The following is a 14,762-nucleotide window of genomic DNA, read 5'->3' as shown; positions in this document are numbered from 1 at the left end:
AAGCCGACGTGTGAGTGTATAAGAGTTTGTATGTACATGAGTTGTCCCCTTAGGAAGGTACGTCAGTCAGGGTCTTAACAAGTTCTCCAACAAAAAACAATAAAAGTCTGGGAAATTTGGAGCTTTTCTTTAGCCTAATAATTAATAGGGCATTAAGTATGAATAAATAATAATTTGCAGTTTGTATTTAGAGAATTTGAGCAACGATTTAAATGGTAATTATCAATAACCTTCTGGGCGACCAAAAGACTGGCGACCAAAAGACTGGCGACCAAAAGACTGGCAACCAAACGACCTAGTACCGTATCCACCCCTTCATTCATTTTTGAACTTACAAGGGTGTTGGGGGGGTTCCTGGACCTTATCCAAGCCAACTATGGGCATCAGGCGGCGGACACCCTGAATTGGTGGCCAACCAATCCCATGGCACAAGGAAAACAACCATTCACACCTATACCTATTTAATGTGTTCAACCAGCCTACCTTATCTGATTTTGAGATGTACGAGAAAACTGGAATACCCAGAAAAAACATGCGAGCCTGAGAACAAACTCCACACAGTGAGGACCCACCTAGGATCGAACCCTCGAATTCAGACTGGTGAGACTGTGTCGCTAAACACTCGCCCACCAAGCCGCACCCCCGGAATATATATATAGAAAATTTCAGTCTAAAAATATCATTAAGGAGAAGCAAACCTGGAGATGTATGGAGAAGAACAGCAAAGGGCTGAGAAGGAAAAGAACAGTTTCAATGGTTGTAAGATACATGGCTAACTAAACATGAAGGATGCAGAGAATAGAAATGCCATATGCATGAGTGGAAAAATATATGGTGAGATTAGAGCTGTGAAGACTGAGAAGGAACAAGACATGAGGGGCAACTGATGGGAATTAATTCATCTATTCATCCGTGTACCCACACAAGTGTATAAAAAAGGAATAAACACACACACACAGCAAGAGAAAGGGAAAGTGACAGTTTTGCGCTGTGCCTGACCGGCGCCGACTGAAGTTTCATTAGAATCTCGTAATTGTCCCATCGTGAAGGGGTAGGATACAGAAAGAATTCATATGAATAAATGCTCTAAGTCTGTAAAAAAAAGCTGCATTCTCTATAGAGGATTTAAGCAGACTAAAAGAAAATATAGTATGCATTCTATGCCAAGTCATTTTTGGAATTATTTTGCTGAATTTGACTGTGTACATACAAATCATAAATTGAAGGCACGAGGCGCTAAAATGCCAGATATAATTAGAATAAGGAAGATCAGGCTGTAAATAAGCAATGTAGCTGAAAGTGTATGCATACAAATTTAGCTGTTAAACGCAAACAAATTCTTCAAAATGTCACCAAATATTGTCAAAACTAGCCCAAATTTTAATCAGTGCATGTTTCTCCCACCCAGAGTTTTTGAAAATAGTCCAATCCACACAATCTGGCAACGTTGATTCTAGGGCACCAAGAGACAAACAGTCACGCAACAATCCCATCTACAAGTTTAGCATTTCCAATTAACCTAAGAAATGTGTAATTGGAATGTGGGAGGGAAACGGTGCCAGAAGCAAGCACCAGAAACAAAAGATTGATTGTAAAGAGTTCATTGGGTGTACCGCCTCTCACTCCAAGTCTACTGAAATAGACTTCAGCACACCCATTACCCTAATGAGGCTGAGCAGTAAAAAATAAAAAAATGAAAAAAATACCATTATAATTTCTATATATACCAACAAGGAATATGGGGCTCAATTAGAAAAACAGCTCAAGTTAGTGAATGAGTTTCAGTGTCAATAACAGATACTCTAGGAAGAGTCCAAATCAAATCTGCATAAATCATATTAATAAGGGACATTTAGCTTTAAAAAAAATTGGCCAATAAGTTTACCAAACACCTTTCCCATTTTTTTATTTGACTCACCGTCTCAATTCTAAGCGGTCTTAAATTCAAGCCACGGCATTACTGCTGCCACCACTAATGTTTTCACAAAAGGAGCGACATGGGATGAGCTTGTCACAAAACTACACTAATACACATGCACTTCTTCAAGCATCTCAAAGCATCCCTTCTTTTCACATTCACTTTTATCTACTTTTGCATTGCATGAACATTGACATTAAAAACTTGAATCAGTGGAATTGTTACATTTAAAGCCAAATTGTGATTATAGTTTGTTCATATACTACCGGCATTTAACACCAGGGCAGAACAGAAACCTCATGTTATCAGTCCAGTCTACTAATCCACTGTGAAGGATTACCACCCCCCACCCACACTTCACTCTCGTGTCCCCCTCCACGCTCTCTTACCTGTGACAGTCATCAGCATGGGAGCCACCAGCGGCCTGTTATTATCCAGTTTACGGCTCAGTCGGATCTCCCCGCTGGAGTGATTGAGCAGCAGCAGATGTAGTTCGTTGCCCCTGTCAATTGTGTAGTACAGCCGGTCCGACACATCGGGATCGTTGGCGGGCACTCTGCCAATGACCCCATTGGGGAAACTGTTTGAGCGGTTTGACACAAAGTTGTTGAAAATAATTTGGAAGTCCTGCAACGTGGGTTTGTTGTCGTTCTGGTCAACCAATTTGATCCGGACCGTAGCACGACTGACGAGAGGAGCCGAGGTGGCCTGGACTACGATGACGTATTCGTTGCGAGCCTCATAGTCGAGATCAATAAGTGAGGTCAACTCCCCTGAGAAGATGTCCATCTGGAAAATTTCAGGGATATTGCCCTCCACAATTTGGTACATAATTTGGGCATTGGTGCCTTCATCTGGGTCTGTGGCGGTGATCTGAGCGACCACAGAGCCCACCGCGCTGTTTTCCCTCACCAGAACCTCAAAGTCATCAGCGGGGAAGACTGGGGCGTTGTCGTTAACGTCAAGAATCGTCACTTGGATGTGGACGGGGGTCCGCTGAGGGGGTACGCCTCGATCGACTGCGTATGCCGTGAGCTCGTAAAATGGCACACTCTCGCGGTCCAACCGGCGAACGGTTCGCACGATTCCAGATGTTGGCTCAATGGTAAAATCTCCATCTCCGTCCTCGCCATTTTGAAAGGTGTACTGGACGCGACCGTTAGCGTGGGCGTCCCGATCAGTGGCTGAGATTTGAAGGACACTGGTGAAGGGAGGGGCATCTTCGCTCACAGTTCCCTGGTACCGGGGACTGAGGAACTGAGGAGCATTGTCGTTCACGTCGTTGACATTCACCTCCACATACGTCGTGTCTGATTTTTGTGGTATTCCGTTGTCTTTGGCCGTGATGGCCAATGTGTAAGTCATCTGATCCTCATAATCCAGCTCCGTCTGCAGCGTGATAGCTCCCGATGCGGGGTCAATGCGAAACTGAGGGATATTGTCCTCCAGAAAGTAGGTGATACGGGCATTTTCCCCAACGTCATCATCTGTTGCGCTGATGACAACCACCGTGCTCCCGGTTGGCCGGTCCTCATTGACGCTGACAGAGTAGTGTGCACTCTGGAAAACAGGCCGGTGAGTGTTGGCGTCCGTAATGTTGATGTGCACCTGACAGGTGTCATGGAGTGTGCGGTCTGAAGCGGTGACAGTTAAAACGTAGCGCCGCTCTTGCTTGTAGTCCAGCGGGAGGGCTAAGGAGAGCAGGCCGGCACCGCTCGCCGTGCTGATGGCAAAGCGGTTCCTGGTATTCCCACCTGTTATCTGATAAGTCACAGCACTGTTAACATCTCGATCCACGGCGTTGACAGTTACCACGCTCGTTCCAACCACGGCGTCCTCATTTAGGCGGGCATAGTATTCTTTTTGTACGAACTCTGGCCGGTTATCGTTCACATCCATGACAGTTATCGTCACACTCGCGGTGGCAGAAAGAGGCGGCATGCCGTAATCCCGAGCCTCCACGCCAAAGAAATAGTGCTCGACTGATTCCCTGTCAAGAATGGATTTGACGGTGACCCAGCCCGTGGCGGAATTGATGAGGAATGGCGTGTCAGAACTCGTGCCCGTCAATCTGTATTCCAGACGCGCATTGTCGCCTGCGTCGGTATCGATGGCCTGGATGTGGAGGATAGAACTTCCAATGGGCGCGCTCTCGAGCACGGAAGCTTGGAATGGTGTGGAGACAAAGATGGGCGGGTTGTCGTTGACGTCAGTCACTTGCACACTGACGATGCCCGTGTTGTTGGAGAGTGGTGGGCGGCCATTGTCCTGCGCACGGACTCGCAGAGTATACTCCCTCTCGGCCTCATAATCCAGGGGCGCCACGACCTGAATCTCCCCCGTAACGCTGTCGATGGAAAACTGGCCACGGCTGTTCCCGCTAATAATGTTATAGTGAACTGCGGCGTTACTGTCCTTGTCGCGGTCTGTTGCGCTCACGCGCAGGATTTCCGAGTGAGGCCTGACGTTCTCCTTCACCGCCACCACGTAACGTTTCTCGCTGAACTGGGGGACATTGTCGTTTTCATCCAAGACGGTGATGAAAACTTTGACTGTGGCTGAACGAGCGCCCGGTTCTTTGCCCTGGTCACTAGCCTCTACCTGGAGCGTGTAGTGCTCATTGGTTTCTCGGTCAACCACTCCGCGGGTTGTTATGAGTCCTGAGCGTGGGTCGATCTCCAAAGCACCTCTACCAATCGTGGCACTGTCGCCGACAAAACGGTAACGAATATTGGCGTTGGATGGGGAGTCTAAATCTGTGGCTCTCAGTTGAAGAATGGGGTACCCTTCCTCCACATTTTCCCTTATGGTCTCCCGGTACTCCATCTGCTCAAAAATTGGAGAGTGATCATTGCGGTCTGCGACAGTGATGGCAACCATTGTGGTGCCGGAGAGGCGAGGGGACCCATGATCGGTTCCCGTGATTCGAAAGTAATGCAGATCCATGTGTTCTCTATCTAAAATCTGAGTGGACGTGATCAGGCCGGTATCTGGGTGGATGTGGAAGTAGTCGGAGGAGCGGCTGTTCATCAGCGGAGCCATGCTATAGCTCACCCTGCCGCCATCCCCTGAATCGGGGTCCGTGGCAGTCATCACAATAACAGATGTCCCAGGTGGCTGGTTTTCAGCTACCTGTACTTGGTAGTTATACAGGGAGAAATGAGGATGTCTGTTGGCCGCCCGCCGAGAGCGAGACCAAGGCTTCAAAACCTTGCCCACCCTTTCTTCCTGCGAGGCTTTATCGTCTGCCTCTATTATCAGCCTTTCCAGCCTCCTCTCTCCCCTTGAGCTGTGCTTCTCTTCGGCTTCCCCCTCCGACTCCCTCTCAACCTGGTTGCTTTCATCAGTCTGCCTCTCGCTATTCCATCTTTCCATATCTGGTTGCATGACGGTGGCAGTGCTACTGCCCCTATCGTGACCCTTCCCTCCCTTTGCCTCTCTCTTCTCAAGCTGGCCTGGCTTTGTGGTCCTCATATCACTCTGCCTCTCTCCCTCCTCTTTTCCCCGCGGTCCTCTCCCCCCTATTAACTTGCCCTCCCCCACCTGTAATTTTCCTCCCCTCGCAGAGCCCTCCAGCCAGTCCCTGTCGTGCTCCCTCTTCTCTCCCTCAACCCCCATCTGTCCCCTTTCTAATGGTCTGGCATCATCTAACGACACTTGCTCACTGGGCATTATTATTTCTGAAACATTAAAACCATGCTTTGCTTTTTCCTCTTCACCATTGTTGTTATTACTATTCACGTTCAATCCACTCCATATAAACATGTCACGATTCAGGGGAGCTGTCCCAAGTTCTGAATTGCCCATAGCGAGGAACAAAATAGACTCATTAGATGGATTGGTCATGTTGGTTGGCAGAAAGAAAGTGGGTTGCTTTGCTAACACGACATGTGGTTTCGGAATGAAACTGGTTGTGTGTCGAGGACATTTCTTTTGCATAGAAAATGCTGAATCAGCTGCCCCTGAAGTTGCTCCAACGTTTTCATGAGACAAATGGGAAAGTTCAGCGGGTTCACTTTCTCCGCCTGGGCTCTTTGAATAGCAAAAGAAAACTGCAGAAGCCTCCCTCTTCCCGACCTGGGCCTTTTTTCTCTCTCTACCGATTGAAGCTGCAGCTTTCCCCTCACGATGGGCCCTACAGCAACACGTCACACTCACAAAAGCCAAACCATTATACGCATAATTAGATAAGTTAATGTGGTTGTTGCCAAGGCCCGCCCCTCCTCCTCTCCTGGTCTTCTTCTCAGCCTTATCTCGGCACCTAAACGTCACCAGTGCACCACACGTGAGCTCTTCCACCCCCTCCAAGGGGTCCCTCCTCTCCCCCCTAACACGCTCAGTCCAACAGCCTCCTTCATGCCCCCCTCTGAGACCACTTGGGTCGATAACCCTGTGCCTGGCCAAAAGAGCACAATTAGCAGGTTCTCCCCACACCCTGCAAGGACCAGCACTCTGATCGCCAAAATCACCATCACCGTCATCATCATTATCATCATCATCATCTGCCTTTTGGTGGTTAAAACGTGAATTCTTGCAGACATCACGTTGAGGAATATGTAAAACGTCCCACAAGGTTGATGCTCGAATCCACAATGGATGGTGGCTGAAAGGAGAAGGTGTTTTCTCCCGCCTTGATTTGTATCCAGACAGAGGCGAGGCTGTGTGACGCGGTCCGAGTCTCGTCACCTCAGCAGCCCTCTCCCACGCGCCTCCGAGTCCGCCGCACCTTCTCCCACTTCCGGAAACGTCGCGCAGGCCGATCGCTCGCACAAAGGCTCTCGCCACGCCGCGCCGAGTTAGGTGTGGCCGTGGCAGCGCGCACGTTCCGCTAGTCCTTTGTACTGTCCGTCTTTTACCCCTCCGAACGTGAACCGGCGAGTCGCCGAAAGGCGGAACAACGCCCTTCTCCGCTCCGCATCCAGCGCGCGTCACACCGGACAGGGAATGGGGTGGACGCAGTAATATCGCGGTGTCGTCCCCGCTTCCCCAAAACGTCCAGACTCCTTCCCGTGCCTCTTTGGGTGCCCCTCGCCGGTCCCCTCCCTTCGGCGACGTCCCGCCGTCCCCCGGCGGCTGCCATTCTCGCTCGCTGGATTTACCGGCATCCCGACCGCGGGGGCCCGGCGTGGCCGCTTTGGAAGCCCCCGCTGCTGCATTGACCGTCCGCGGGGCGGGGGCGAACAAAGAGCCAAGGAGGAGAAGCAGGTGAAGACCCAGAGGCGAGAGCGGGGTGAAGCCCGGTAGCCGTGCAGCCATTTAGTCTCTTCCTTTCACGGTCTCTCCCCTCCCTTTTCCTCCTCCTTCTCCTCCACCTATCTTTGCAAAGAGAACGTCTCCCCTTCCTCCCCGGTCACTTGTCTCTCCTCCACTGCACTTCCAGGAGCGCCGGCACCGCCCGAAGCCTTTCCCCAGGCTCCCCCGTCTCTTCCTCGGCCTGGAGAGTTGGCATCTACCCGCTGTGGTGCGTGATGCTGGGGCTGGCTGTGTGAGTCAGGAGCTGCGCGACGCCAGCAGCAGCATCAGCAGCATCAGCAGCATCCGCGGCCGCATCATCTCTGCACACCTTCACTCACATCCAACATGGCTCACGCGCTCACTGCTTGCCTCACACACGCGCACACACAGCGGTGGCGTCAGTGCACACACAAAATCAGACTCTCCTCCTCTTTCCCTTTTACTTCCCTCCCCCTTATGACTAACATCTATCCATCTCATAAAGCCTAACAGAACTGAGCCGTCAACATTTAAACTTGTAACAACTTGAACAGTAGCTTCAACCTTTGACTCTAGTTCGTCAGAGTATTAACATGCTGTTTCTACTTTTCTCTTTGATTTTCATTATATGCCCAAGAAACGTATGGTGCAAGTGAAAAGAAAAATATGCTGTTATCAAAGTGGTCACGAGTCTTGTTTACTCCAAAAGCAATTAATAATAATAATCGGACATAGGCCCTGTCGTCATTATCAACAACAAAAAAAGCCTACTTGTCATCACACCCAGAAACTGCGTGTGACGAAATTGGTGGTGCTTCTCCATAAGCTGCGTTTACTCGGCAAAAATTGCCGTTGAATATCAATATTTAAGTTGTGTGTTTACATGTGTCTGTATATGTTTACTCAGCTGCCACCGCATTAAAATTGTTTTGCACGTATTATTTATTTTAATGGCATTATAAATCATTTTCTTATTTTTTTTCTCTTTTTTTGTATTTCGGCACATATCTCAATTAGCATTTTTTAACATTAACTTGTTTCAGTTGTAGTATTGGGGATCAGGGTGGAAGGAATTAAAGCTGTTACATATAAAATGTGTCTCTACTTAAGAAAAATCCAAGTTACAGAAGCATTTCTAGAAAGAATTCATTTCATAAGCTGTACTGTTATACATCTTAGAAGTAACCAACATTAAAAATTCAGTCTGGTGACGTTACCACGGAGCTTACTCATGAGTGACATCATCATCTGCATTGTCAATGATGATTCATACCAGGAATTAAATATATAGATATGGCACAAATTTCATACGAAATGCATGGCATTTTAAATACATTCAACAGTTGCCACTTGCGCACGTACCCATTAAATGGAAATTTGTTCCTGTTAAATGGGCAGATTTTTGTCTGGATTGTCTTGGAGAACCAAATCGCATTATTACAAATTACAAAGACTACAAATTTTCGGCAGGAAATCATTTACAAGCTCCCTCTCAATGCACTTTTTTCTTTCCGGCTGCGTGGGCAGTTCCCCCCTACCCTCTTTCTTTCTTAACGGGACTCGGATGCGTCTGTGTGAATTCTTTATGTGCGTGACAGGAGCAAAAATACAAGGCGTGTCTGCAACAAGAAAATAATTTAGCATGTAGTCTATAGTAGAAGAAAACAATAAAATTAGCTCTATAATTTAATGTCTACACAGAAGAAAAAAAAGCAAAGTCTACTTTGTCAATTGCTGAATTTTGGCAAAGTTTAAAAAATATTCTTGATCAATGTTTATTTTTGTGGCTGTAGTTTGCAGTAGACTGGACACTGGATGAGTCATCAGTTTCAGAGTTCTGAGGTTCTAGTTTTGTAACCATAGTTCCAGTTCATATTGTATTTTAAATTATTCAAATATGATCATTATTATAAATCTTACAGGAGGAAGCACACTCTCACACATCTTGATATTACATTGACACTAAAGGCTATTCAGTTCAACTTTTACTGTGAGAGTTTGCATGTTCTCCCAATGAATGTGTGGGTTTTCTACAGGTACTTCCTCTCACACCCACAAAACATCTACAATACAATGTGAGATACCTTTGTCATGTGAATAATAAACAGACCACACAGTAAATGGTTTTGTTTACAATAAATGAATAAAACAGCACTATATGTTGTAGTTAGTTGAAAATAATTGGTAATTGAATTTGAAGCATTAAACTATTGGTGCATTGTTATTTAATGCTGCATTCAATTGAGTGAGGTGCGCCTTATGGAATGCTCGCCTTGACCACCTGAAGGGAGTACTGTATACAACCAGCAAGACAGATGAAGTATTCAAATTCTTCCACTTTTCCATTTTGAAATACACCAAGTTAAATGGAACACTATGGAACTACAACATATGTAAACATTTTAGTTTAATGTTCAGCACAAGTGCATCTATGACAAAGTCTACCCAAATTGATCATTTGCTATTTTTCTTTTCCATTCTATTGAGCAGTAGCCAATTTTTTTTTTTATTACAAAAAAGACTAAACGTTCACTAAGAGTTCAGTGCAGCCTAGTCATCTTGGTCCAACTGCTCTGTCTGCTTTTTTCCCCTATGCCATAGCAAATGGAAACTTGGAGCGTAGCCACAATGATACGCTTCTCCCAAAAGCACATATTGCATTTCTAAAGAGGATTTAAATGCACAAAAGATCGTTTTTTCCCCTCGCTCGGCCCTTGAATGCCCACAGCCATTCCTGCAGCCTTTCCCTTCGCCAACAGGATTTGTTGTCATTTTCCCCAATATGGATGCAACACCATTGCACGCCTTAGTCACACAGTGTGATTACAGCAAAATGTAGGTTACTTGGCGCTGGCTGGTGCCCTTAATAGGATTTGCAATGGCTGTGTGTCCGGGAAGCGCGTCGGAGGATGTCTAGTCAAATTGTATGACAAGGCGACATGCGAAACACGGTCGTGTTCTCCTGACATATAAGCTCACACAAACTGGAGCCGGAATGGAATCGTTGATTGAGTTTATCTGGAACATATGGAACCAAAAAAATAAGATGAATATCACATGCTGAAACAAGGTGTACTGCTGGCTTGAAGATATGCAGAGGAAGCAGTCGTATTCTTAATACTGCCACCCAAGGTGTGCAAGGTCAGAGGGCAAATTGTCCTCTTTTCCTTTGCCATCATTCACTGTCACGCATGAGGTCATTTCATCATGCCTGACTGTTGCTGTGGTGCGACAGAACAGACCTCAATTTCACCATGTCAAATGAAGGTGTGTCTTCGTAGGCAACTTCCATTTTAGGCGTTGGTTGACCTTAATAATCTCAACACAAACCGGCTGGCTTTGAGTTTTACATACAGGTCGTCACAGGGCAATTACTGCTTCACACACTTGCTAAATTAATCTGCATGTTGAAGTAAATTGGAGTGCCCATAGAAAACTCACAAGCACAGATATAAATTCCACATGGGAAGTTCTAGGCTGAGATTTGCACACCAAACTCAACTGTAAAGCAGACGTGCTAACCAATATATTACCAAAACTTGCATGAAAAATGGGAAATGAGCACTCCTTCAGTCTCAGGGTTTTTTTGTGAAGGTGATGAATTAGTCATTAAAGTTTTCCTAATTAGCATCCTCATTAACATTCAGACAAGCTCACTGAGACTTAGGCAAAGAGTTTAGTATAATTTCTATGTCAGCAGAATTTAACTTGGAAAGTCTTCCTTTCATAGTGAAATACAATCTTTATATGATGTGATGCTGTCCTAATTCCAAAACACATATTCCATTGGTAATAACACAAAAGGGAATAAATCTGTTCCAGACTCTCACTGTTTTCTTCCATGTTTAAATGTGATCTGATTGGTCATACGAGTTAAAAAAAATCCACAAATTAAAACATGGAAAATTACACTAATGCAATTTGTTTGTATCTCAATACTCTTGCACCTCAACTCATTTATCCCCCTTGGTAATATAAATGAAAAGGTAATTGATTCATCCCATCCAAGCCCAAAACACAACAATTTAATATCTCTAATAAAAAATAAAATATGCTAAACAATCTTGTACTCTTTAAACAACCATGCAGGACAGTAATAACATTCATTTCACACATAACCTGAATGTACATCATATTCTGTGCTAGAAACAAGCAACTTGTATTGATTGCATGACACAACAAAAGAACCCAAAAAAAATAGATCACCTAAAAGCACGACACCTTCTGTGTTAATGGATCAAAGATAGGAAATTTTAATTCACATTAGATTACAGATCTAGATGGTTTAAAGTAAGTGATCATCATGCGCCATATAAAAGTCTCCCCTTCATCATATAGAAAGTGAAGAGCGTAATCCATGTTTGCCCTTGAAAGTCTTAGCCTCTGGTCTATTAACATGAATAATATTCCATCACCAGCCAAGTGTTTCTGACAATCATTTCACTGCTATTCTGGAGTATCAATGTTTAATTACACTGAAAATGAAACGTAATTTAAAAAAAGGAAAAATGCGCAAATGAGCGAGAGAAAAAAAATCGTCTTCATAATCCAGTAGAAACCTTTTTTTTTTTAAACTACTATGATAATTTTATATGTATATTTATATTTTATATACTATATATATCAGGGGTCTCGAACTCAATTTACCTGGGGGCCGCTAGAGGCCGAGTCTGGGTGAGACTGGGCCGCATCAGGATTTCCACAAGAAAAGCACTGATAAAACTTTCCAACGTTATCAAATATCTTTATTTTTTAACAAAAAATAATGAATTAAATAAATTAACTTAAAGATGAATAAAAAATAAATCAATCAGTAATATAAAACCAAATAATACTAATGAGCATACAGTAGATATACACTGGCTGGCTAAGTAGAGAAAACTAATTATTTTTATTCCGTTTCAAATGTCTGTATTAACAGCTCTTTAACCTTTAACTTTCTGAACTTGAATGGAACATTGAACATGAAATATTCTGAACACGGCTTCTTTTGCCTACTCCTTGCTGCTAGAGACCTGGCAGCGCTTCTTCTCACATAGTCACATTTGGCTTGAGGGAGGAAGCAGTGGAGACCCTCAGTAGAGCTTGAAGATGCTCATCAGTAAGTCTGGACCTGTACTTGGACTTATTGAAGTTCAAGGTGGAGAAGAGCTTCTCACACAAGTATGTGCTCCCAAAAAGGCACATGGTCCGCTTGAACCTTCGGGAAAGTTCAGGGAAGCTGGGGGTCAACTCTCTCAAAAATTGCCCAAGCTTGTCTGCTTCTCCACTCACCTCCCTGAACTTGGCTTTGAGTGCAGAGTTGCACTGCAGGTCAATGAGCTCCATTTGAAGCTCAGGAGGGGCATCTTGCACATCAAAGGAGAAGGGGTCCGCAAAAATTTGAAATGTGGCTTTGTGTGTCTTGAAGTCTGCAAATCTGTGATCAAATTCCTCCTGTAGCTTCGAAATGGCCTCAACATACTTCTCACCACTGAATGGTGTGCCTGCATCCACGAGAGCCTTGCATGCTGGGAAATGGCAAAGGTTTGCCTGAGAGAGCTGGGCTTTCCATAACACAAGTTTAGTGCAGAATGCTCTCACGTTGTCATAGGCAGCACTGACAAGTTGCCCCTGGCCTTGTAGCTTCTTGTTCAGTACATTAAGCTCATGTGTGATATCAACAAGAAAAGCTAAGTCCATGAGCCATTTGGGATCACTTAGCACAGGATCAATCAACTCACAAACGGCGTAGCTAGCTTTGACTGCTGCATTACTGTCTTTGGTAGCCTTCTTGAAGAGATCCTGTTGCCTCAGAAGACGTGTTTTAAGACTGGCAACCTGGTTGGCTCTCTCATCTCCCTGGTATTTTTCGTACTCCTCAGCATGTCTCATAGTACAATTACGTTTCAAATTGTATTCCTTGTGCACCGCAACTTTTTCAGTGTAAATGAGACACGTCGGGGTGCCCCTGTGTTGAACAAAGAAATATTGCACTCCCCACTTTTCTTGAAACTGTCTGTGCTCATCACCGACCTTTCTCTTCACGGCAGGCTTTGAAAGAGACATCTCTGGGGCTCTGTAATATGTTTTTCCACTTGGAATGAGTCTCGGGTTGATCTTTCACATTCAGTCGCGCGGGTTTGTGGCGCATGTGCACTTTCGCTCTCCGTTTCAATCGCGGAGATGGCTACAGACACTGACACAGGCTGGATCACGGATCATAGCGCCTCATTCAGTTCTATGCTGAGAGCAGCGGAGGAGTGTGCGCGCCGAGCGGAGTGATCGGCCTCACGGCTTCTCCTCCGCCCAGCTGATTGGAGGAATGAATGAGTGAGTGAGCGAGGCACTGGACAGCCCGGCCGATGTCCCGCCCCCCAGAGCCGTATACCTCACCGTGATTGGTTCATTCAGCTCCGAACCAAAGTTCCCTCTAATTTTTTGTTGGTCTGAGCAGAAAGACAACCTCCCTGAGCGCACTGAGTACCAGTGTGAGCGACATCATCGGTACTCGGATGATTCGCCTAAAGACGTTTCGCCGACGGACGTTTGACAGACGGGCAGGTCGCCGAATGGACGTTCCACCGAACGTTCATTCGGCCGAACGGAGGTTTCGCCGAAACGGGATTCGAACGCTCGCCCCGCCGGATCGTGTGTGTACAAGTTTTTCAACCTCGGCCCGCGGGCCATATACGGCCCGTTAGGATTTTTAATCCGGCCCGCCGCCGGTGTTGTCCAAATTATAGTAAAAATCAATGTTTGTCTACCTTCAATGGCAGTCCGGGAATAAGCACTCTTGGGCAGGCAGATGTAGCAGAACCGAGCCGTAAAATGACAGCAATCGGGTCAAATCCATCCTAAAACAGCATTTAATGATTAAATACAAATACTGGATGATATCGCGATGGAGGCAAAAAAACGTCTATAGACGTCCATTCGCCAAACGGCTCAAAATGCTCTCAAATTCGGTCAAATCCAGCTGAAAACAGCGTTTAATGATTAAATACAAATACTAGTATTTGTATTTAATCATTAAACTAACAAATACTAGTACGACCTGTCCGTCTGTCAAACGTCCGTCGGCGAAACGTCTTTAGGCGAATCATCCGGTCACGACATCATCATTGCTCGCTATCGGCACACCAGTATCACACCTGCCACAAGCAGGTGCATGTCAATGTTCCCTCTAATTTTTCATGTAAAACATGCTGTAAAACAAGAAAAACATGAGTGGACAGAGCTACTGCCACTGGCTGCCACTTAAACGGCGCCATCATGGGGAAAGGGGTAAAAAAAAAAAAAAAAAAAAAAAAAAAATTAAAAAAAAAAAAAATCGATCTTTCATATTAAGACGGGGGCCGCAAATTATCGTCCCGCGGGCCGCAGTTGGCCCGCGGGCCGCAAGTTTGAGACCCCTGATATATATGGTCTAGCCTGTTTCTACTCTATCCAACTTAATATATTTGGAATCATCAGTTGGAGATGACACAGGCACCATTTATTGAATGCAAATCTCACAACGATTAACATTTTTGAGCATGAGCAAGCCTTGACAAATTAATTTTGACATAGAAATCGACATGTGAAATTGAAGGAGTTAAGAGTCCACCCTTCATTTTGCCATGCCTGGTCTTTATAAATAGACTTTATT

General features: G+C 45.3%; 1 protein-coding gene across 4 annotated transcripts in view; it reads right to left on the bottom strand.

Moving 5' to 3' along the window:
• Window positions 1-5,405, bottom strand: part of celsr3 (cadherin, EGF LAG seven-pass G-type receptor 3) — a 51,649-nt gene extending 46,244 nt beyond the window's left edge. For all 4 annotated transcript variants that reach the window (XM_077601461.1, XM_077601468.1, XM_077601478.1 and 1 more), the window contains exon 1: window positions 2,308-5,405. In XM_077601461.1, the coding sequence (XP_077457587.1) occupies window positions 2,308-5,392 (3,085 nt within the window). In that variant the 5' untranslated portion in view covers window positions 5,393-5,405. The remainder of the gene's footprint in view (window positions 1-2,307) is intronic.
• Window positions 5,406-14,762: the final 9,357 nt, after the last annotated feature.

This window comes from Stigmatopora argus, chromosome 1, assembly GCF_051989625.1.
Source record: "Stigmatopora argus isolate UIUO_Sarg chromosome 1, RoL_Sarg_1.0, whole genome shotgun sequence".
NCBI classification, from domain to species: domain Eukaryota; kingdom Metazoa; phylum Chordata; class Actinopteri; order Syngnathiformes; family Syngnathidae; genus Stigmatopora; species Stigmatopora argus.
This window is presented reverse-complemented; position numbering and strand designations above follow the sequence as displayed.